Source organism: Macrobrachium rosenbergii, chromosome 2 (genome assembly GCF_040412425.1).
Source record: "Macrobrachium rosenbergii isolate ZJJX-2024 chromosome 2, ASM4041242v1, whole genome shotgun sequence".
NCBI lineage: Eukaryota > Metazoa > Arthropoda > Malacostraca > Decapoda > Palaemonidae > Macrobrachium > Macrobrachium rosenbergii.
The window spans coordinates 46846846-46872828 of record NC_089742.1 but is presented as its reverse complement, the minus strand read 5'-3'; the positions used below and the strand labels follow the sequence as shown (position 1 = coordinate 46872828).

General features: G+C 35.6%; 1 protein-coding gene and 1 long non-coding RNA gene across 3 annotated transcripts in view; both read left to right on the top strand.

The window, feature by feature from the left end:
• The window catches only part of LOC136846327 (uncharacterized), a 33239-nt gene extending 22758 nt beyond the window's left edge, over positions 1–10481 (top strand). The window contains exons 15-19 of the mRNA XM_067117131.1: positions 2018–2112; positions 2368–2485; positions 2690–2783; positions 6627–6823; positions 7931–10481. Of these exons, the coding sequence (XP_066973232.1) occupies positions 2018–2112; positions 2368–2485; positions 2690–2783; positions 6627–6823; positions 7931–8286 (860 nt within the window). The 3' untranslated portion in view covers positions 8287–10481. The remainder of the gene's footprint in view (positions 1–2017; positions 2113–2367; positions 2486–2689; positions 2784–6626; positions 6824–7930) is intronic.
• Positions 10482–13480: 2999 nt separating this feature from the next.
• Positions 13481–25921, top strand: LOC136846293 (uncharacterized). 2 transcript variants are annotated; one of them, XR_010855356.1, is made up of 6 exons: positions 13481–13600; positions 21532–21611; positions 22398–22491; positions 24733–24924; positions 25196–25329; positions 25482–25921. It is a non-coding gene; the product is annotated as an uncharacterized lncRNA (long non-coding RNA). The 2 variants fall into 2 exon arrangements; XR_010855355.1 differs by having other exon boundaries at positions 24733–24959.
• Positions 25922–25983: the final 62 nt, after the last annotated feature.

Genomic DNA, 25983 nt, shown 5'->3' with positions numbered 1-25983 from the left:
TACAGATACTCTTGTTTCAAAAACTGTTATACAAGGGAAGCTAGCAAGTTCATACCATATTGTAGTGCAGTTTGCTCTGAATAACTGGAGTGTTTTTAAAGATTGACTTATGGCATGGATATTATCTCTTGTCTTTGAATTATTGATTGTACTTTTTTTCAAAAATGATATGTAAATTAGGAGGTACGTTTCTGACTGTGAGGTTATGATGTTATTTTAAGTACCGGTAATTTCTAGAGCATCAAGTTCTTACATAAAATCATGAACCTCTTTTTTTACAAAGCGTTCTGCATAGTGATCTTTACAATTGGAGTATGGTGAGTATGTGTTTAGAATGAAAATGAAGAATGGTTTTTCTTTGTTATGTAACAACATAAAATAAAAGATTGTCTTGTGTTAATTTTCAATTTTCTTCTAAACTGTTTTAGGACATTATTAGTCAAAGAGCTTGCTGGAAAATTGAAACCAGAATGGAATTTTTACTGTCTTTCATGTATATGTACTTGCTGATTAACATTTTTCTGTATACATTAACATGTGTCAGGAATATATGTATGAATACTTTGTGGTGTGTTCATTACAAATTGGTTTTTGTGTAGTTAAAGCTAGCTAGATATTAGCTTGAGGGATAGATTTTAAATCAGTCTAAGTATAATTAGATTGCATTCTTGGCCTCGAGTGTCCCCAGACTGGGTAGTCTTCTATCAGCCAGATGGAAGAAGAAAGACAGTTGACTGATGTGCCACCTGGAACCTCGGGTACAAACCAACCATCTTCTTCACTATATATGAGTCTGTAGCATTGTTCAAAGCTTTGTACACCATTTTATTCATCGTTTTTTATCATCATCATATCATTTTCCTTCAATTCTTTACAATTTTTCATTGTTATTACTAGTTCATTAACGTATTTCAGCCCTTTTTAACTTTTTGTTAAGTAAATTAGTTTACAAGTGAGATTTTACCAATTTATCAGGTGTCTGGCACTTGTAATTTACATGGGACACTCAGTATTTGTCTCCAACTTGCAGCATAATTTAGGCTAGTAGTGATGGATAGAGTTTAATAAAAACCAAGTTTTTATATTTTACTTTCTCATATTTACTCCTCAATCATTACCTAAACTCCCTCCTCCCAGTTCCAGTTGGTGCATGCATGGGCTGTTGTTGTTCTTCTGTGTGGTAGACAAAAGGTTACGAAGTCAGGGGTCATTGGAGACTGTCACTGTCGACTAATTATGATGGATTGCTATGTATACAAAATAAATTAGTTTTGTAATGTAAGCTCTTTAGTGTTTCCAACAGAAAATGTCAGTATTTCACATCCTTATTTTCTTTGACTGCTAGGAAGTATGTTTTAGTTTGAAGCATACTGAAACTGACTAGTAGAAGGTGGATGCTATTACCAATCATGCTTTCATTTAACAGCATAGTATTAGTGAAAATGCAAATACTGTTTGCACAAGCATCTTCAGCGAGGGTACAGTTTTTGAATAATTGTTATCATTAATATTTCCTGTTAATTTTGAAACAACTGAATATTCTTCAGAGGGTTTTCTTTTCATTGAAGATTTTCCTCTGTATTTTCAAAGGTTTTCATAGCTGTAGAAAACATACATAGGTACAAGACTAGTGTTTTGATTAGTGTGGTATAGGATATTTTGTTTTATGAATGTTTCATTAAATTCCTCTATTTTACATGTTAGTTTGATTGATTTTATAATTTGCACTAAATTGTGACTATAGTTATGAGTAGTAAGATCATTTTTGTTTTCTCTTGCCAGTGCATAATTAATTGAACTATGTCTTGCATAGTATTATAAATCTGAATGTGAGTTTTTATGTAGATTAGTCAGCCAGGAAGCATGCAATAGTATTTTTAGAATAAATGAATATTCATATGTAGTATATACATCAGTTAATTGTTTTAGGGTATAATACACATCTTAAGACAAAAGCAGTTCTACAGTCTTGTCATTCATTACCATTTTGGTTAACGTTTTTTAATTATCATTACAGCAAGTGGGAAGAAAATGGGTAAATCTAGCAGCAAGTCGCCTGGAAGGTCTCACTCATCTCTGTCAAGGTCCAGTTCTATAGGGGTCTTGAATCAGGTAATTTAATTTTTGATTGAAATTCTTTTTAATGAGTAGGGCCACGATTCTGTGTTTACTATTCAAGAACCCTTTGATCTGAGGTTATTTATGTACAAAATCAAGAGTTAGAGAATGTGTGGGATCCAGGGTCAGGCACTGGGTAAGAGAAGTCTATTTTACAATAAAGCCAGTTGACTCTCAGTGTGATAACTATTTTCATGTAACACCAATATTAAGTTGCGTTGTGTATGCATTAAATACTTTATATTTCAGTCCGGGGAAGAGGGGTCCAGGAGTGATCGTCCCATGCGACCCACGATAGCATCTATGAACAAGATGACTCCTCGTGCTCTCAAGCGAAAAGCGTCCCTCTCTCAGGCTGTTTCAACAGGCAAGATTTTTTTTATTATTTTATTATTTAATGACTGTTCTTCATCCCATGTAATCGCATTTCCAAACATCAGTAACAGGCATTGAAAGATTTTTGTCTTAAAGACCATGTTACGAAGGTAATGTTCAGGTTGTTGACAAATACTTATAAAAACTGCCTTTTGAGGCTTGTGGTTATATGGTCTAATTTTTAATTTCACTGCAGGTGACATCAGACAGTTCCATGAAGACTCAAGTTCTGAGGATGCATCACCTTCAGATCATAAAAATATGCGAAGTAGAACTCAGGGTAGCGATAGGTATGTTTCTAAGAATGGGTTTTGTACTTTGTTAATTCATTCATGCTAAAAACAATTTCATTGCTAGTTATTGCATTTTTATGCGTGTTCAAGTTTTGTGTATATTTTAGAAATGAATATTGAAGGATGTTTGTTTGAGAAATTTGTTTGCCTTTCATAGTAAATGAGACTTGGCCCCGTGACATTTTAACCCCACTAGCCTTATATTTATAGTATAGCACCAATTACACACTTGGGTGTTGGTGTGGACTTTCATTGTAAGTATGAATTATAACACACACTAACATTACTATATGGCATTTTCCCCAGATCTTAGGGCATAGTAAAAGTTTAATTCATGGTTTTAACAGCATTACTTATAATTCATCAAAGTTTTGTTTATCACAAACAATAAGTTGCATAAGTTAACTTGCTGATTAAGAGAGACTTTGATATTTCTACATTTGATTTTTGATCATTTTTTTGTCAGTTATTTGGAAGACTTTAGTCTTTAATTTGAATATGATATGCAATGCAAAGTTTTTTTCCTGGCTTCACTAGAGTGTGCCATTTTCACATTCTGTATTGTCTGGCTTGGTATGAGAACTATTTTGTGTAGCAAACCAGCTTTGTAATCAGATATATTTTTGATTTATGAATGAAGCACTTATTTGCTATTAATAGAAAACCAATGCTTTTGGCTTTAACTCATAGTGTAAGTTTAGTTTTCACTTGAAACTTTTAGACATTTAGCTTTCTGCTGGAGACATTAGAAAACATTTTCTTAATAGGAATAGTTGTATCACTTGCACATTTAGTTGTAGCATTGTGTTTATGATACCCATTAGTTTCTCATCTTTTTGTAGGTTTGGTTTGATATTAGTTAATTAGTTTGGGCATGTAGACATTTTTTAAAAACATTAAGCTATTCATAAATATCCAACAATTATATCATGTCCACATTGTGGTTTGCAGTGATCCTTAGGTTCACAGTTTTTTGTTTCACAAAAGAAGAAAAGCATTATCCCTTGACACTCTTTGTTGTGTGTGCATCTGTGTGGAAGACTGAATTAGCCACTGGGCCTTCGTATTAGGAACAGACTGTTGATTCACATAGAATATGCAGTGTTTGTGAGTTGGATGGCAGCTCTAGATGTCCTCAAAGTTGTTGCAAGAAGTCTCCAACATGTTCTCTGAGAACAAAACATTGGGCAGTATGGCAAAAGAATAATATTTGATGAACTCCAGGGGAGGCGGACATTCAGAGGGAAGACCCAGCCACCAGGAGAGTATGTCCAGTAGGCAAACAGTGAAAATATAAAGGTGCTGATGGCTGTGAAGTATAAATATATAAAGAGCTGAATACATTGACAATCCTGAATATCTTTACATTGTGCATTTACCAGCAAATATGAAAACCTGATTTAATGTAAAGCACTGTATTTGCATATTGACTCACACTTCTTAAACTTCCTAACAAAAGAGATTTGTGATAAAGTTGGGACACATTAGTATTGATATGGAATATAATTAGACACAAAAAAAAATGAATCTTGAAAGAAAACAAGCTATGGAGGCACCCTGAAGAACTGTTACCAGCTTGGTAGACGAAGGACAAAATAGGGTGGTTGATGATGGATGGGTGAGTGTCGGGGTGATGCTAGTGTCACAAGAACGTGCTCTTCTTTTGAATCAAAGATCGTAAATCTAGGGATCATCACAGACCGTGCCATGGCCATCATATGACTTGTGGGGTAGTTTAGAACAAGCTTAATTCCTAGTTTTTGTAGTGTTTGTACTGAATGACGAAGCATGAGTTGGATTTTAAAGTTGAAATTGCCTCCATGCAATAGACTCAATACAGTGATTTAGAATCTCAAGTAATGCTCATTTTGCCAGTGATCGATATGTCTAGATTGCTTACTAGCAACACCATAACTAAGAGTGAATCTGGTTACTTAAACAAGGTTGTGTTAACCTTTAGGCTAGCACTGTTTTCTCATCTATGATAGTAACTGATAGTAGTTGATTTTTTAACTTGCCACATTTTGCACACCCTGTTTTCAGTATAAAGTATTAGTAATTTCTCTTTCATAATTTTTATGCATACCCATCTCAATTTAAACGTTTTCAAATTTTTTAAAGTAACCCTTTCAGTCGCTAGACATTCGTTAGTCCTGCCTCTCTTAAGCATTTTGATGGGTTTTGCTAGTGCTTCTAGTTTCATTTGCATCGGCAACATCAGTTATGAATGGAATTGTTTTTGGCACTGCATTTGCATTAGTTTGCTGATTACAAAAAGCTGCAAGTTAGTTTCGCTAGTATTCACCAAGCTAGAGAAGACTCGAAAGAAAATATTGAAGCAAAGACAGATATTTTTTGAATACGTTAGTTTATGTCTTGATGGAACTAAAGCAAATTTCATCTGTGATTGGTGAGTGTTACCTTTCAAACTGCCCATTCCATTTTGATAATAGATCAATCAGTTTTCACCAACTGTTACACAGGAAAAGAAATGGATCAAGCTGTTTATTTTGCATTATAGATGAGTGATACATTTGTTCCCTGAGATACAGTAGAATCCTATTAAGGTCTTCATATTGAGCAAATATAGGACATGATATGATAATGAATCAGATTTTCAGTGAATAAGAGCTTTGGTCATGAAGAGGAAGTTCATTCCTCACCATAAATCATTTCAGTTGGTTAAGTAGATGTTCTCTTTTTGTTGAGAGTAAACAGATGTGTTGTGATTGCCACACAGTGTATGGGAAAGGTTTTTAATTGTAACTTAAAATAATTTTACTGATTTACTTTTAATATATGATTCTATATAGGTTTATAGTATACTTTCAGATCATTCTATTGGTGAAGAGTAAATTTTATAACATTGTATGTAATAAAATTGCAGGGAAGATATAACTACCATAACATTTTGAATATAGATAGTATAAAGACTTATTTTGATAACATTGATGATGAATATGAATACTTTTGAGCTAGTAACTTCTTATTATGTGAAGAAAAAAAGAACCTTATGTGGGCATCATAGTTAAAGTTAATTAAGAGAGCAAAAGATGGTGTTGATTGGAAAAATTCAAGGTTATGTAGTTTGAGGGTGTGGCCGTTGCTATAATGAGGATCTTAAAAATGTATTGTAGTTGTACAGTGTGTTTGTTTCTATTGTTATTGACCAGCCATGGTAGGTTTTCATAATTTCATTCAATTCCATCCTTTCAGAAGTATTTACTTAGTCTTTACCTATTTGACAGACTTTTTTATTTAGATAAAAGTGCTTGGAAGAGAAGGTTTTTCATTCTGTCTGTCATACAGTGTAGGAATTTGAAAATCTGTTGCCCATTTCAGGCATGTCAGATATTATCAGACACTTCTGTAAGTTTGTTTTTTTTTTCACTTAGACACATCCAACTGATTTGTAATTTTCATAACTGATAGTAATTTTGTAGTAAAAGACGTAAAGACCAAGGAGGTTGTCATGCTAAGAATATCAGTACAGTCCTTTTGTTTTCTTTGTAGTTTGAATTTGGAATTGGTAAAATGTAGATAGAACACCATCACTTGATTGTACAGTAGTAAAATTGCATTGGTAGGTTTTGTTATTATTACAATAGGATTTTTATTTTTCTGGTGCTCAACTCTTCATTTTCCTTGTAGTGTAATTAATACTGTGGTAAGTTTGCACCCAGCCCGACTAATAGTATGATTAGTAGATGTAGTTGTGTCTCTTTACTCCATGTCATGCTTTGTGTGTTGTTGCTTGCACTGTAATGTGTTGTTGTTGTTGTGTGCCAGACGTAGCAATCTTCCCATCCGTGCCGTAAGTGAGCGTGACCTCACCCGCAGCAATAGTTTGTCTGGCAAGTCAAGAGGGGAGATGATACGAGGTCGATATGCTTCCGCTGCGTCGCCAGTGTCCAGAAGGGGTCTTCCATCTTCAGATCATAGCCGGCCGTCCTCTGCTGCTTCCACAGTCGACATGAGTCCAGAAGAATATCCAACACGAGATGACCTTGCATTCATTGACTTTGAAAATATGCCATGTAAGTAGTACTGTAATCATACTTCCTTGTGTAGTACAGTGGGGTATAACTTCCAGGTTTTATTTTATAATGGCTGTAAAGCTCCTCCATTGAACTAAATGCTTTGTGCTGGTTGTTTCAATATAAACCTTGATTGTCATTAAGAAGTTCACTAAAATAAAAGAGTTCTCGTAATATCTAACCAGTGGAAACAATATAATTGAATGTTCGAACAAGTTTTTACCATCCAGTATGAGAAGGCAGTGGGTTCAGTTCATTGAGGTGACTTTAAGTCCAAATCCATACTTTAATTGTAACTTGATCATACTACAGTATTATTTTAAGGCTTTCTGGCCTTCCCATCTATCCCCCTCATTTCTTTGTCTTGTCGCAGTTTTCATCCTTTGATTACAAAGTCAATTGGACTGGCCCCTATGAGAGACTAGAGGTAGTTACAAAGTATTGGAGGAAATGCTCTGTTTAAAATCACAAGCAAAAACTATAGCATGCCAGCTTAACCACGTTTTTCACCTCATTCCATAATGAAAGGTGTATATGCAAGGTTTATCATATTGTATCAAGATAATATGAAGAAGTTTTGGTAGTTTCATAACATTACAGTATTATGTTTTATCGTTTAGCATTTCTAAGCCAAGTAATGTTAATCTTACAACAAAATGTGCACTTGTCTGAAAAGTTTCTAATTAGAATTACAGTTTTCAAGATTTTGGAGGAGCTCAGAAGTTTTGAAATCAGTTACAGTATTCAGAATCTGCAAGGATTAACCGATTTCTGCTCATGTTGTATGAAGCTCACACCTTGTCACAAGTCATTCAGTCAGTAAAATTCAGCGTTACATAATTATGGCCATATATGCAAAAGGATGTGGATTCCAGTCCTTTTCAAGGCAACTAAAAAAATGTAATATGTAACTACTTAGGCAGCTGCATTTTATGTATTCCACAACACCCTAGAGATGCTTTTATTGATTTCATATTTATATTCATTATATATTGGTCTGTACAGTCATTTGAAATCATATGTAAATAATTCAAACCACCCTAAATATTGGTTGCTTTCCATTGTTAAGAAAGGGTTTGTGACGTGTCATTTCTTTTTCTCTTCCAGTGAGTGTAGGGGTTGTGGAAAGTGTTTGTGAATGGGTAGTTGAAGGTTGTGAACGATTAAGTCAGTTGTGGTGGCGAGCGTGCAGCGAGGGAGGAAACGAAGAGGACCACCATCGGGCTTTACGTTCATTACTGTTAGGGGCAGCAGCCAGGGCAACTCACGCTCTGACTCCCCTGACTGCACCACACGCAGCTCCTCCTCCCCAACCCATGTCTCCAAATGCTCCTTCGTCACAGACACCAGATAGCAAAGACCCAAGGATGGTTGCCATGATGCAGCAGTACACTGATATTTTAGTGAACATGGTGCAACAGAAGATGGCATCTCATCAGCCACCACCCCCTGGACCAGCGTGATTACATCCCAGCGCGTTTGTTTTTATTTTTTATTTTATTTTTTTTTTTTTTTTTGGTATTTTTGATAGTCATTGGCTTGACCAAAAATGTCCAGAAAATCAAGATAGCTTCGTATATCCCTTTTTTCAGGGCAAGTCTTATGTCGTGAGTGAAAGGCTGTGTATGTTAATTATTATTGCGTGATCTGTCCATTTTGTTTTCATCTGGTGACTCAGATTTTTTTTATTAAAGATATTTTTAAGAATGTGTCTTTACGATACTAAAGTGTAATGCCAAGTAGATAGATTGCTGTGAAGTACAATCTTACTGCTTGAATGATTTTTTGTTTTGTTTTTTATCAGATTTCACATTCCAGGTTGTCATGTGACATTATGTTCAGAGTAGTTTACGAGTGAATCTTTTAGTAGGTTAATTTTCAAACCCCTTTTGCTGCCAAAGCTCATAATCACTGTTGTTATAGATTTCATCTTGCATTTCATTTGATGGGGTATTACTCGAGGGACCCCTTGATATATATTTGCAAGCTTGTTTGGCTAAAATTTGCCCAATTATATCTTGAATGTTAAGTTATTCTTGTGGTACGACACAACCAGACGTATGTGATCTATACAAAGTGGTTTTTCATAAGAGCGGCTTGTTGACGCAAGGTTGCATCCAACGTTGGGGACTCAGCAGCCTTTAAAGCAGCAGATGGGTCTTACACCAAGCTGAAGGCATTGTTTTTGTTCTCCCATTACATATTTTGATATATCTCATATTTCATACTTTAACAGCATGTTCTTGTACTTTTAATGTTTGCTAATAACTGTCTAACTTGTCATTTACAGTGTTAATGGACTGGTGATGGCTCACTGCTGATTTGGGCTAACTGTTTACCTAAATGTTAGTGTTTTTAATCAAAGCTATGCAGTTTGTTCTGCCTGGTCATAAGAACTTTCTGTTGTGTTGTTATAGGCCCCTGTTCTTGGCATATTGGAATCCACTAAGACTTACTTATTTATGATGGATTGTAGGCCTAACACATATTATCAAGACTTTTCTTTCAATTCTTAGAGTATTGTTTGTATACTTTTAGAGCTGTGCAGGTTGTATTGTTGATCTTCTTCCAAGCCCAGTTAATCAAATCTCAGAAAACGTTCATTTTGATGCGACCAGACAAACAGCTGTTCGGGCCAAGTTTGGAATCACTAAGTATGGCCGTTGTCACTGCACTCTTGCGTTGACCTCCGTTCATCGATACCAAAAAAAAATGTTGGTCTTGTAGTTTCTGCTGTCTTTACTTTATATAATAACAATCGTCATTACATGTAAATGATATATGATGTTAATATGTAATATGAACATATTTGAGATTGCAAAACAACCAAAAGTGAAGGCTGTGCAATATACAAGCAACATTTAGTTATAGTTCAAGTGTTGGCATATCACTAACACTTGCTTGTTTGTGGTAGGTCTGTATTGCCCATCCATTGCAGTCAATAGGTCAGAATGTCAAAATCGTTGAACAGAATAGTGCTCAGTGGAGTGTTTGGTATTGCTGATAAGAGTAATACCAGTTTTCTCCTGAGCTGAAAGAAAACCATGTTTGTTAAGGTATGGCTAAATGTAATTTCACTGGCTTGTGAACATTTGGAGACAAATATATCACAAAGCCTTTCTTTGCCAGGATGGGCTGATGGCAGTTGTGGGAACAGGAGTAATACATGGCCAACTCATTGTTTGTTGCACAAGTATTTGAAGCTTGATTTTGAGAGGAATGTTCCCGGGGTGCCGCAAGGTGCCAAGTTGAGGTGTGCCAAACCCCTTTCAAGGAGGGCTGGAAGCCTTGCTTGTCAGGAACTGTATAGCTGTAAAAATGTACATTTTGTATTTTGAAAACCTGACATCATTCCTCTCTTGGGGAAATGGACCTCATTAAGCAGATTTAAGATTTAGAAAATTTGACCTATGTAATGTTTTTGGGTTAAAGTAGGATGAGCATTTGTTGTATACAGAAAATGTAAATGCGTATTTTTCCGTCTTTACTTTTATTTTCAGTTCAGATGCTAGAGGAATTGTTTGGCAAAGCTCATATAAAAAAATCAGGTAATTGGACATAAAGAAATCTCATTCTTGTATTATTTTATTTCTTTCAGCTCAAATCTGAAAGTGAATGATGTCTTCTTTGTTTATACCTAATAAATGTAACTTAAACATTTTGTTTGTTATTTACCCCTTGTATTATGCTAATTTTTATGAATTGACTCCCTGTAACTGTGAGTGACTGCCCTTGATCGGGAAAGGTAATGCAGCATATTAACATATTTATTTTTTATGACTCATGTGGTGACATAAACTGGAAGGACTTGCATGAAAATTATTCATTGAAAAACCTATGAAAGGGAGTGTTTTCTTCCTGAATTAAGGCTTATGTTTGTCCAGTTTTTAGCACCCTGTGCAACCTGCCCTCCACCCAACAGAGACTCTCCCATTGCAGAGCATTCCCCACCCCCCCCCCACCTCTTCCATACAACCAATCCACCTGGCCCAAATCCAACAGTCAGCCTTCTCATCCACATATCCCTCTGCATCCACCGTCAAGCTCAGCATAGGAGAACGCCATTACAGTAAACAGAATGAGGTAAGTGTGAAGTTGTGAGTCGGCATTTGTTATCAATAAATAATTTATCTCTTGAGGCTTTACTAGAGTCAAGAGCTCAGTGCCAAATATTATATTACCAATTATTAGAATCTCATATCTGGTTCAGCTGCTAAATTGTCACAAAGAGGTTTTCACATTCAGTTTAACATCGTCATAGAAAATTAATCTATTATAATGTGATGAGGAGAAATATTTTTGTGATCAATATCAGGTCAGTTTACTGTTGCATTCACACTTAAGCTGCTGCAGAATTTTGGATGAACCTCGTATCAAAAACTAACACATTAACTGCTTATACCTATACAAAATGTTTCCTAAGATGGAACTAGACATTAAAATTGCAAGAGGCAACATAACAGTTTAATCAAACCAGAGAATACAATACAAGTAACTAACACACAAGCTACAATATTGTGTTTTTGTTATATATATTGTATTCTCAGGTTTGATTAAATTATGTTGGCTCTTGCAATTTCACTGTCTATATATAAAATGTATAGCATAAAGTCTGGAGAGTCTAAAATGGTGGTTGCACTAGATGAGATTAAGTCGAGGGCAGGTGTCTCGTATGGAAAGAATTGAGGATGATAGTTTGTTAAAAAAAAAAAAAAGAGTAACAATAAAAATTTTTAAGAAAATAGTGTAATTCCGATGTTTCAGGAAGAGGAATACCTAGACAGGGTTGCATAGGTGGAATGGAAGGTATTGGAAAGGAAGGGAAGGACTTTGATATTTGAGAAACATGAGAGTGCATGCCAAGTAGAGGTGAATAGTGCATTGTGGGGTTGGGAGATACTTGTGAGCATTTGACGCTGCTAATGTTATGTAGGTCTTCTGTACACTGGATTCATTCACGATTTATCAGTTGAAGCGTAAATGTGGCAGTTGCTGTTAGGTTTAGTTCTCCAGAGACAAACATTGGAAAGTACGACCCACAGACGATTAAGACGGCAGAATCCGCTCTGCTGAACTGTGATCAAAATGGAGTTGGCTGAGTCACTCCAAGCGCCATTGGCATCGTCGGAAGACGTACTTCAGTTTATTAAAAATTTATTCATCGCCTTAGGGAATATCCATGTCAGATAGATTAACGATCGGAAAATATGGCGATCAAGGAAAGGGAAATTAGGTTTGGCATTGCTGTATCGGTAAAACAGGAAGTCCAAGTGAGGAACGAGGATTGTTTTCGGAAATAAATTTGATCAGATTTCCGAGTAAATAAAAAGGCGCGAATGTATTCTTCATGAACACCCAGTTGTTAATTTAATCTGTTAGTATATTAATGAATTTTTATTTGTATAAGTTTCATTTATACTAGAATTAAACTTTGCGGAGATTTGGAAATTAATATCGAAGGCACTATGAACGTACTTTTCAATATCAAAACGATTCTGTCAACAGAAGATAGTTGAAGATTCCGTGTTTGGTAATATTTAAAAATAAAATACGGAAATGACCACTCGAAGAGGAAACTCATCATAACTCTGTTTATTGTGAATGAAGTTAGTCTGCGTAATGCTGATTCGTTGCTGTTGTGATTTTACGGTTTTTTATTAAACACACACACACACACTTATAGATATATAAGCCATTAACAGCAATTTAATATAATGATGCATAGATACTTAGATTTGTAAAAGCAGTTTCATATATAATGAATTATATAAGTATTAGGCTAAGAATTATAATAACAATTAATGGTGTTACATATACCATGTAACAATAATTTAACATAATGACGCATAGATACTTACATTTCTAAAAGCAGCTTCATATTCTTAATGAGTTATGTAATTTACGAGTATAATGAATTATATAAGTATCAGGCTAATACTTATGTAATAATAATAATTAATGGTGGTACATATACCATGTAACAATAATTTAATATAATGACGCATAGATACATTTGAAAAAGTAGTTTCATATTTATAATTAATTACGTAATGTATAATGAATTATATAAGTATTAGGCTAATACTTATATGATAATAATAAAATAATAATAATTAATGGTGTTGTGTTACTATGATATATAAAGTGCAAAGGTATAGAAATTTGCGCTCTCTCTCTCTCTCTCTCTCTCTCTCTCTCTCATTAGCTTACGACCTTCCTGTGCAAAATACACGTATTTGGAATTGCGCTAATACCGAATAACTCATAGAGAAGATTTCGTAACTTTCATTCATGAAATAAAATCACTGGTAGGAAGACAATTACGAATAATTAGCCTACCATTAAAGAACTATTCGTTAACTCGCGTGGAATTCGCTGATTAGCTTTCATCTTTCGGTTTCTTCTTTAATTTCATAAAAAAAATAGTTTATAGTCTTCTTTGCTTATACGGCAACGTTCGTCCTAAGTACCAACTTATTTTTTAATGGCGGCCCTCAAAAATTTTCAGGTAATTCACTTCTCGTTACCAACTCCACAAAAAACTCGTTTTACACCCCAGCCAATAGGAGTATGGGATACAAACTCTTCCAGCCAATGGAAGAAGCTAATACATTTCCGCGTCCGTCGTAGTGGAGGCTTCTGATTGGCTAAGAGCCATTCTTTGTCTTTCTTAGAACTTCATTTGTTACGACGCACTGCTTTGCTTTGTTGAAGGCAGACTGATAGTGACAGTTCCTGTTGGGTGTGACTGATTTTGGTGGTATTGCTTGGTTGAAGGTAAGATTTCTTAAGCAAGTATTCAGGAGTTTCGAGGTTTTATTCTTCAAGTTAATATAACAATAAAATGCGGTTATTAGTCTTTGTACTTTTAGGAATTATGATTCGTAGGATTAGGGAGGGGCAATTATGTTGGCAGAACTTTTCGTTGTCGAAAAAAACTGTTTAAATTGGTTTCGACATATCACGTTTTTCCGTTCGTTAGTATGCCATTAATTCTGTGTATTTATACAAATAGTCTTGATAACGTTTTATCTGTAAATCCGATATTTTAAAATGAAGCAAAACTCAAAGATGCTAAGTGAGGAGACCCTGTTATGTGGAGTGCTAGTCATGCCAAGTTTGTGTAGTAAGAATAAAAAAGATATATTGCAAAATTAGGTATTTCCTTGACACATACTTCGTAGGATGGCCACGCTTTCCCTTAACCAACTGGGTCGTAACCTATGCCAGTAATAGGTCAACTCGGCAGGAAAATTAACTACTTCGACAATGTAAGCCGAATTATGAGAGCTTTTTGACTACTGCTAGTCGATATGAAACCGAGGTATCCTTAAGTTAACTGTGTAGGGCTCCTTAAAGTTCTCTCATGTAATTTTTGTTTATAGTGATTCCGAAGAGATTTCAGTTTAAGAATTTTAACTTTAACCGGAGACGTCGTAAATGGTATAATGGGCTTCCACTTCACTTTAGTTAACTCGCACGGGATTCGCTAGTTAACGTTCATCTTTCGACTTCTTTCATATGAAAAATAGTCCACAAGATTCTTTGCTTTTGCGTCAACGTTCGTCTTAAGTACCTACTTATTTTTTAATGGTTGCTCTCAAGAAATTTTCAGGTATTTCAGTTCTCGTTACCAACTCCTCAGAAAATGTTTTACATTCCAGCCAATAGAAGCTATTTTTTTCATTGTGATTCCGAAGAAATTTCAGTTTAAGAATTCTCTTGAACTGGAGACGTTGCAATTGGTTTACTGGGCTTCCTTTCCACTTTTAGTTAATTGGCCAATGCTGTTGTAAATAGTCAAGTGGAGTTTCTTTGTTTGGTTTAAAGGGTAAAATAAATTTGATATCGTACTTCTGTCGTAAATCGAGGGAAAGTTGATGCTGCGTCTGAAGGACGCAGGACCCTTACTGTTAGTAAGGTACTGAAAATTCCAAGAACCATATCACAGCTTTATGCATGTTAACCTGGATATTTAGGTCACTTGATAATTATAAAGTTAGTAGTAAGGCTTGCATGGTTAAGTGGCGCTGTAACTCGCCGCAAATGGCGTGGCGGTGTTTGACCTATCTACTGCAATTTGAAGATTCCAACTTTATAATACGACCCCCACTTGCTGGCATGGGTTAAGTTCAATAGCTTATCGGTCTAGTACCAGCGAGCTTAGTATTCTGAATTCCAGTACCATCTCCATTGTTTTGAACTAAACTTAAGCGCTGCAGAGCTTGAGGGAAATACATAATTAGTTTTTCTTTAAGTAAAATGAGAAAAAGTATACTAAAGGATGGGTGTCAAATTGGTGGTTCTTAGGGTGATTCAGCAGAAAACTTGGAACGTTTTTAATGTCATTGGCCCAAAAGTTGCCCCATTGATAATTGAAAGGAGCTTCTTAACTGCAATGCAAGTAGGTTGTTGGAATCTTATATTTAAATACTGTAATTGCTTTATGGCGCTGTGGATTTGACTTTCAATATAGCGTACGACGTATGATTTTTCAATAATAGTATGTTGGTATAGCCCCTAAGAGCACCTTAGGTGGAACCACACAAGATGACTACCGTTAGATAACCCAAGGACATTGAGATAGTCGAGGTTATTAAGCAATTTTAACTCGTGGTTCACTATGCATAGTTCATAGTTATGCTAAGCTGCTGAAAAGTCGAATATTTTTGTTATATAAATTTTCGTAAACTTCGTCCTTGAAACCGTGTAATTTTACCTGACTGCAAAATATACACGTGTCATTAAATCTACCTACTTTGTTTTGCGGGGTGGCGTTGGATGGACGGAACTAGAATCTTCCAAACCGGAATTACGTAGCGGGCGACTGAAGGCTAATGTTATAACAGCATCTCCATAACGTATATACTGAATCGGATTTATTTTATACAACATGTTATGAATAGTTGATGTATTTGATTTTCCTTAGCCCGATTTATTTAGCTGAAAGGTTATAAAAATTACTAAGTAAATTACATATTCTTAGGAAGGTGTAACAAACTATCTAGGTTGCTCAAAGGCACACGCAGCAATGAAAGTCGCCTTAATCCATGGTTCCAAGGTCTATAGATTCTACCCAGTTACGGGCTGCTCCAGGAGCAAGAGCCCGTGCTAGCACAAGGCTGGCTTAATCTTGAACAACAACAACAACAACAACTTGTTCTTTGAAGAAGATTTTGAAAAATGCAGAACTGGCGTATTTTACTTGTATTTTTATGGCCGCCTTGCAGTGATTTTATTAAGCTAATCAGAAATGCGTGTGTTCAGATTGATGTACTGCGTTAACTCGTTTAATATTTATTGGTACATCATGGAACAAGATCCGTTTAGTGTCTTACTTGGCACAAATTTTCATAGATTTTTGTCGAAATGTTAACCCCCGACTGATTATAAGATTTTCTTCGATTAAAAAAATACCTAAGTTCCAAATTAACTTAATTTGTCCGTTGACTCAACTATCATGCTCTTTCCATATTTGATTTTTTATTACCTTCGTTATTGGATTATTAAGCCCGTCCATTATATTCCGGTTTACTTTAATATCACGTATAACTGCTGGAATAATTGCGGTCGCTTCTGTAAGTAATTCTTGACAGGAAGGTCAAAATGACGCTGTTCATAGTGTAGGTTCTTCTGACACAGGTTCTTTGACACGAGTGTTGCACCCGAGCTTTAAAAATTCCGTTTAGGCTTCGATTTTGTGAAGAACCATTTTTGTTTTTCCGCTTATAATTTCTTGGTTACATTTTTTTGTCTTAATTCCAGTTTGTTACTCTAATGAATCCGGAGACCAGTTTTTGTTAGTTCTTGCTTATGAACTGACAAAGTATTTTTAAAAGTTTTTGGGCAATGAGGTTACATTTCGCTAATTCCAAGTGTGTTCCCTGGGGATATAGTGTGGCATTCTTTCAGGCGCAGCCATTTTGCTTTTAACCTTCAGTTTCATTGCTACCGTAGTTTGGCAATACGACGGCCCTCTGGTAGTCTACGACTTTTTACTACATAGTGGCATTTGCAGTAGCTGTGGAAATTGGTTAAATTCATTACTTAATAGGCATTCACATAACTGCTCATTAGGCCATATTGTGAGTGACAAGTCGGCATTCTTATTCAGCTTTTAATCTGTTAGTCAAATATTGAAATTCCTATAATTCTCGTTATTAAGTTTAGCTAAAACCGGCTTTGTGCTAAGCAAGGACCGTTGCCCAAAGTGCGGTGAGGCGTTTAGACCAACAGGTCGTCTGATGTGACCTTCGGACTTTCCCAATAAATGAAGATTTTTTATTGTTGAACCTTAAAGAAATGTTTTTGTGTAGTAATTCTTTTTACCAGACGCCGTCGAGTCACGTGGATCCCACTTGGAAAAATTATGAAATTATTGGACTTCTGGTGGTAATGTGATTTATTATAACTTCCTGCGGCTGTTTTTTTAACTGTAAGTCTGGTTCCCTATTCTTCTCAAGTGTGCTACGAAAATTCTAGGGTGTCAGAAGAAACTTTTATGGTAAAAACTTAATTTCATTGGAGTGACTAATTTATTGCACTGAACAATTTTTAGAAAGAATATTTCTTAGGTAATTAATTGCATTAGTCTTTCACTGTGTTTGGGTGGAAGTTAGCATAGATTTAGCATTCTTTCATTCGCCATATTTTGCCTCAATAAATTATTGAGGTAATGTGTAATCAAACTTTACTGCAAGTAGTAGCATTTGGGGAAAACGAAAGTTTTCTCAGAAGGTTAAAAACAATTATCTTTTGTAAAGTCCTTCGTTAAAAGTTGAGCCGTTGTTAACAGGATTCTCTCTCTCTCTCTCTCTCTCTCTCTCTCTCTCTCTCTCTCTCTCTCTCTCTCTCTCTCTCTCTCTCTCTCTCTCTCTCTCTCTCTCTCTGTATATGAATATTAAGCATGTGGATTTCTGTGGCTTAAATTTTCATTTTACAAGGAAGGCTTTTGAGTGTAAACTACTTCAAATGGTTGCATAAATTTCAAAAATCGCACCGAACTATTAAACCTAACTTCACGATGACCCTGCTGTAATGTTAGGCCTTAGTACATGTGGCCAGAATCCTATTACAGTAGACTTGGGCTTCAGATTAATTTGGCCCAGGCCATTCAGGGTAAAATCGCTAGCAATTATTCAGTCCATAGTTTATCGGTAGCCCAACCTAAGTGCATGCTGTCTTGGTAAAGCACCGTTCGCTACCATTCAGGTTGATTTTTTGCGATGGCCATAGAATTATGCTTAACCATTGCGCAATCCCTTTTCTCAGGAGTGATTGATTATTTTAAAGGCTGCCTTAAAAGACAGGACTGAGTTAGGGATAAACTTTTACCAGAACTCTGATTAATCAGGCAAATTAAAATCAATGCCCCAGATACGAGTGATCTCCAAATTAGGGATACATGTATGATGCAATAGTAACAGTTATGGAAATATATATATCGCCTCCAACTCCGTGGGACGCAAAGGGCATACGTGAAATTTTGCTAATCGTGCCTCTTCTTTAAATCTCCAGCTGGAAAATGTTCCATTTCCACACCCCTCTATTGTAAAGGGGTCAGTCTTGCCAGAGCTACAGAAATTTCTGTATTTCTGCTGGATTTTTGCAAATCTACAGAAATGCAGGAATTTTCATTTTCATCATAAATCTACAGGTTTTTGTTGTACACGACTCAGAAATTCTCAAGAAATTGTCGTGATAGGCAGCAGTCTTGAAATATTAATTCCTGCCCATCTAAAAATAAAGTTTAAACCAAATATGAATAAGCCAGTCTTTCAAAAATTAGAAGCATTAAACCCTGCGGTTGTGAAAAGTAAGGGCTCTTGTCTTGTTTCCTCGTCTTTTGTCACTGACAACATGGCGCAAGGCACTGATGATGAGTGGATTCACTACTAAGCTCAGAGTTACTGACTAGTTCTAGTGATGAAATGGCATTTAAGTTCCGGACGAAAGTGAGATGCAAAGTCTGGGAACGGAGTTTTTCCTCTTTTGTCAATAATCTACCAGTAAAGTCATTACTAGATAAATTTAATAGCAGCATGTATAAGGATACTGAGGAAAGTGAGGATTAGTATGGTAATCAGCAACATATCTCCCAGAAAGAGTGTAGAAATAATGAGTGCATCCAATAGGTGAACTAATATTTTTGTTTTTCTAATAACTTGCAAAGTACCTATATCATTAAGAGAATTTTCAGATAGAATTGTTCATAAGCACTGAATATTTATTTTCATTATTGTCATTCTTTTAGCCTAAACTGTTTTGCACTGTTGCTTATCAGATTTCTACAATTATAGTGAAGTGTGTCTGGTAGAAGGACTAACATTTATATTATTTATGCAAATTTATGTATAATGACCTAGATTGTGTTGCAGCATTTCACATAATTTTCCAAAAGTCATGTTAAAGTGTTTCTGTATATGTAAAAGGATCAAATTTATTACAATTTTTGCAGTTATGTATAGTAATTTCAAATGTTTGTATTAGATAGCAAATGAAGTGAGTATGAATAGTCTACAGAAATTTCCCAAATCTACAGAAAAAAATAGACAAAATCTGAAATTTTGCCAGGGCATCTGGCAGCACTGACAATCTCAGTCTCAGCTCAGTTCTCGTCCAAGTGGACCTAGTTTTCCAGCTCTTCTGCTTGAGAAACCCAGATGTTGTTTGTTTAAAGCGGTATTATGCCAGCACGAAATCTTGCTCATCGAGCAACCCGTAAAAGTCTGGCTAAAACCTAACAAGTATAAGGATGACAAGACATTCTCCTCTCCGTTATCGCCATATACCTTTGGAAGTGACGTCATTGGCCTCACGGTATTTCTCGCTATCCTGCTATCGACCTCTAATAAAATTCTTCCTAAAGTGGACATTCTCTGAATTTCCAAAGTTTAGCATCAAGAGTAAGTAATAGTAAATGAAACTGTCTTGCAAATACTGAAATGGATAGTCCCTTCCTAACTTGGCAAAGGAGGACGAGAGTTAAGGTAAATACGTTGACGAGACATTTTTGAAAGGTGAAAAGCATGTGTTGAATAGATCATTTGGAAAAAAGAACGCAGTAGAAGAAATAAATGGTAAATGGATGAGGAAGAAAACACGACTCGATACAGCCCTAAAATCCTTCAGGAAATCTGTGGCCAACTAGGAGTTATTTCTATACATAATTTTTAGAAGTTTAGAATATTTTTAATTTTGTAAATAGGCTGCGGACGCAGCCTTAATATGAACATTCATCTTAAATTAGGAAGGAAAAAATCTAAACTAGTGGGCTTTGTAGCCTACCCTGAGCCTTGAGTGGCATTAAAAAAAAAAATTTATAGCGATAGTTGACTACAATTATTTATTCTATACAGGGTTCAGCTAAGCTTGGCAAGGTTTTTCTTTTAACGTATCACAACCAACAATTCTTAGGTCCATACGCAGGCCTAAAGAAACCAAATTATCCGGGGAATTTTATTTTACTCTTTTCATTGAGTCATTTTGAAGCATAAGATCAGTTTTTAATACTGATTAATACAATTGGATTGAGTTTATTAACGGAACTTGAGGTAAACTGAAGAACTATAGTAAGGAACTATAATGAATTTACATTGAGTAAGAAGGAACTGTACATAATTAAATTGTAAATAAGACTGAGTAATAATCTGGAGGATGTTTTGGTGTTGTGGTTGTGGGTTATTGTGAAACTGGCGCGCAACCATATTAAATAGAAAGTTTAGGTTACTCAAAGACTTTAATCTATTCACCGACAGATGTGAATTGTTATCGGTATCCACGTGTAATGTATAAGTTATAAGAAAAAGATGCATTCAGTGAGACGCCAGTCAAGTTTACAAAGCGTGAAGAAGTGGGCCGCTTCTTCTTTATTGAGCATTTACAACTGGTACAAAGATGTGACATATAACATCAACAGACCACAACAAATGGTTAATGTTGTAACACCACGCTACTTGGGCTGTTTAGGATGTAGAAAGGTACCACCGTAGAGCAGTTTTTTTTGCCGAAAATTTATCAATACAGTCAAGTTAATGGGGTTTGAGTAAATGGAATGGACTACTTAGTGACTGTGGTCGTTTGATGTTTAATTTTTCTGGAGTCCAGACATGCTGTTATAAACAACTTCAAAGGTGCCCTGGAGAATTCCTATGGCAATAACAATTTTTCATTTCAGTTGAAACACTTCTTTGAAATGAGGGTAAATATTAAATTTTGCCGACAGCTGTGGAGGTTTATTGCACGTGGCAAACTTTAATATGAAAATGTCTATGAAAATATATCTGTATAAACATACTCATCTCGCAGCGTCTGGTAGCACTGGAACTCAAAACTATTACATTTATAAACCTAGAGACTGAAACTAAGAGCAGAGTACAGATAAAAATCGGCTTTCTTACAGAGTATTGAGTATTCCAATATTGTGTAGTTCTATTCAGATAGTAAGATTTGCTCGATATAAGAACAGAGGAAGTGTGTTACTCTTTCGGTTATAAGATCGCAATGTATGAGTCTACAAGTGCCGCACAAGATTGCATGCTCAGTTTTATAGGTTTGAGATTATAACATATTAGAAATAATTGAATGTTATCAGTGAAATGGGACGAATTATAGCTGATATTTTAGTGGCAGTGTAAGATGATTTGAGGTATTTTCATTAAAACAACACTTTTGTTATAGCACAAGATATAAATTTTCTCGATTTTCAGGTGTTTCAGCTAAGATGTCCGTGAAATGGACTACAAAGTACTCGTCAGTCATGAAGTTGGTCAAGGAAAGAACTAAAGAGGTGAGTCATTCAAAATATTTATTAGATTGCGTCATCCTTTTTTATAGGATCTTAAAACTGTTTTTGGTGTCAAATATTCCCCCAAGTGAACAGCATAATTTTGGTGATTAGAAGTTACGGGTTTTTTTCCAAGGTTTTACAAAGTATGGCTTGTTACAAATTTTTAATAGTAGTTTCTTTTGGGCGCTGAATGTTATTTAAATATCCTTAAGTTGCCTTATTTCATATATATACAGCATTGGTACTTCGGATTTAGTGGTCAATTTTAAGAAAGTTTGAATTTATAAAGATATTTAGGCTAGTTAGTAATGCGGATCATGAGATATTTAGTTATAATATGTAAGGCTGTTAAAGCTAGGTCATCGCAATATCATGATCATGCTTAATTTTTTGGGTACCCCCCTGTCAAGACCTCATTTGCTCTTGTCTGACGGGGCCCATTTATTTCGTCAGACTCAAGTTGGTCTGTTGTAACCTATTGGTCTACTGTTTCTTAAATATTACTGAAAAGAGCTCGACCTATAGTTTTATTAAAGAAGAAAGGTCAGATTTTATCTCAAGAGTTTTCAGTTGCATATTAACATCTCTTTGGATCAATATAGCACTGTACTAAGTCAATAATTTTTCAGAACTGATGTGGATATGAAACTGGCTTGTGTTCATTAGTGACCAGATAAAGAGCAGTGTTTGAGGAGTGACCGCTTAGGAATCAGGAAACATGGTAATCAAGCTGAATAGTAATAATTGTTCATCAAATTCTAGGCTTAAGTTTCTTTTTTTTTTCAGAAAGTTGAAACATGACGGAAGATGCAGCTTGTAAGAGGCCAGCAGTCTGCTTTTATCTTGCAACTTCATCGACATACTACACTGAGCAATGCAAGTAAGTTTCGGTTCAGGAAATGTGTTTTCCCTAGAATCCCTCTGTTTGTTAGACTGATAGTTTGAATAAAGCTAATCAGAATCTGTAATCTTTTACTTGTCATCGAGTGTTAGAACATTAGATAACTGATATAACTGTGTTAGAACAACTAGGTAACTGATATAACTGATAAACAGACATAGCCCACGTAATCTTTAGACCGAACTTGATAGAGTAGGAAATAACTTAAGTTACAGGTAATAAAGGTCCTTCAGTCAGTTGCGGTACTTTGTGCAATTCGTGACGTCAAGTATAAAGACGCAAGGCGTAATAAGGAGCAACAGACTAGTGCAGACCTTTAGACTTATAATCAGCAGAGACGTCACCCACATTTAAATGAAAGATTAGTTGTTCCACCTTTAGTACATAAAATATTCATGCTGTATAATGCAGTAGGAGTAATGTTAACTTTTTTCTGCAGCATGGAAATTGGAGCACTTAAGTTTTTAAGAACCGAGCGTTATTCAAGCGGTTGTTTAAAACGAGTTGTATGAAAAAGTAACAGTTGATCTACATTACATTCTTAGCTCAGCTCAAAATCTGACGGTCTGTATAGGAGACATCATAAATTGGATGCCAAGTTTGTGCACTGGGTTAGGTAATCCTCATTCTATTCGCTCGTAGGTGATGTCTGAAGGAATCTGTAGTGATACAATAAAAATACAATAACTAAAACCAGGGAGGTGCTTATGATTTCTAGTTAAAAGTCAGTGGATTGCTACGATGATTTAATGGTAATAACTGTAATGAGTGGGCTCAAGGTTTAATAAGTTATGATTTAGGTACTTGAGAAAGTACATAGGACTACTAAACATCCCTTCAGTACGTAATCTCTTGTCTTTAATAATGGGCCAGTTTTAGTGGCTCTGCTATAGAATTTTAATAAGCAAACAGCCAGTGCTGGTAAAGCAGATTTCAATATCAATTGTGAATCTTTCGAGGAACAGGTTAATTTTCATATCAGCGGATTTCAGCAAACGAGAAGAATTAAATAGCAAAAAGGAATAATTTGAGTTATAGTAAAAGGAAAGTAATTATGATGTAAAGGGTGTGTATCAATGGCTGTGATATTAGAATGTGAAGTCCTATAATGAAGACATGGTCCTTCAACCGAATGGGTAAAATAGTTATGAATGAACCGTGATGGAATTAGTAACCAGTAAGATTTCTGGACGTAAACTTGTACTTTTGAACTAGTCAATAACACATTTCCTGATATAATTCTTTGTGGATAGTGGTAGTCAATAATTGGCAATGCCTGAAATCACCAAAATTTGACGTATCGTAAGTTATTTGAACTTAAATGCTTTACGTCGGTGCAGTGATAGTTAAACCCTGGTAACTGTACCACTTTACATAAAATATGCTTTATCTTCTCTCGCTATTCTTGTACATAGTCTTACCTTTATTTGTGAACTAGATGTGCATCCATCAACAAAAGTATATGCAAAATTGGGTTCTTAGCAATATTGTATTTTCAGTAAAACTTTAAACTTGGCAAATGAAAACTATTATGATTGGTTATTCGCGCTTGCATCCTTGACATAACTGCAGATTTATATTAGAGTTTTTGTAGGTTGTGTAGTTAGTATTTTGACCAGTGGCAAACGATCTGACTCGCTGAATCTCATTTTAATACGCGAGATGTAAGCAATAAAGAAAAAATTGAGCCACGGATTGAGAGATTTTGGCTGTTTTCGAAACGCATATTGTCCTGTCATTGTAGCAATAATTATTTGAAAAGTGGTCATCAATTGCAGTTTATATTTCAGTTCACTCGTCTTAGTTGCAATTACCAATACTTTGAATTGTTTGGAGGAACAAACTGCCATTGGTAAGGTACGAGTCTAAGTGGCTTAACAGAATTTGTGTATCTTGAAATGATACAGAAGACAATATTAATTAATCAGTTTTAAGATTTGTAATGTTTAAGGTCTTAATGTGTAAATGTTAGGAGTGCTCATCTGAATTTTTCAGCACACGCTGCACAGGTATAATACATCATTATACAGTATATGAATTTTAATGAACTAACAGTTACCTGGAAACATTGTCAATGGTTGAGATGTCTTTCAGAGCTCGGAAACATTTGAAAAATTTCCAGATTAACAGGGAGGTTTAGGGGAACTTTAGATACTGAAAAAGATATTCAAATACTGAAATCACTTCTGCAATGTTTTGAACTTTTTCTCTTTATTGCAGTGTTTAGAGTTGGGAGACGCACTTGTCAGATGGCAACTGGGAGAAGGCTTCATTCAGAGATTCTGCATGGCCCAGGAAGACTACAGACAATGGTTGGGCAGTGATGTAGTCTACCATTGGATTTTTGAAGTTGGGTTACTCTAATGGCTTTTGCAGGTGGATTTTTTGTGCCAGACCCTTCCCACATAGCTGGTAATGGTAGATTTATATAATAGAAGATTAAGTCAGTAAGTTCAGTGCTGAATTATGTGCTCTTTTGAAATGCATTTAAACTACATAGCTTTTGAAAGTGTTCATTTTTCTGTATAATCAGGTCATACACTTTGATTACGGTCTAAATATGGAAAAACCATTAAAGTTTTTCTGCTGTAAGTCCTGTACCTTATAAACAATTTTCCATTCAGGTAATATTTATACTGAAAGTTAAGCTGGCGAGATTTTAAAGGCTATTTTTGTCTTTCAGTATAGTATCAGCTGGCTGCAATGAAGTTACTGAGCAGTGTAGTAGTTTCACAAGAAAATGGCTAAGATACATGTTCAGTTACCCAATTGGAACTACCGCATATTTGCTGTCAGAAGAATCCCTTGCTCTAACAGGTAGGCTACATGAAGTCTGCAACCTTCCTTACCTACCATGTAATGTGGTACAGAAAATAAGCCACACCTGCTGAGAAACTTTACTTGAATCTACCATCACCATTATCATTCACAAGTGGAGGCTAACCTTTCGTGTTTTGTTCATTTTTCAGTTTCGGAACCTTAGAGTAGACCAAACTTGCTGTGGCTACGAGCTGGAGCAGATCTTGAACATCTCAAGTGTTTTCAAGTTATTAAGACTAAACAAGAAAGGGGGAACAAGAGTAAGCAAGTTGTCCTGCATAGCAACGAGAATGGGGAAACAAGAGGTCCATAAGCAAGCTGTCCTGCTTATCAACAAGAATGGGGAAACAAGAAGTCCATAAGCAAGCTGTCCTGCTTATCAACAAGAATGGGGAAACAAGAGGTCCATAAGCAAGCTGTCCTGCTTATCAACAAGAATGGGGAAACAAGAGGTCCATAAGCAAGCTGTCCTGCTTATCAACAAGAATGGGGAAAAAAGAGGTCCATAAGCAAGCTGTCCTGCTTATCAACAAGAATGGGGAAACAAGAGGTCCATAAGCAAGCTGTCCTTCATATGAGGTCACACTTGGGTAGAGGACTAGGATAGTCATGCAAGATTGCACGTTGCAAGGATTGCATTATTTAAGAGCT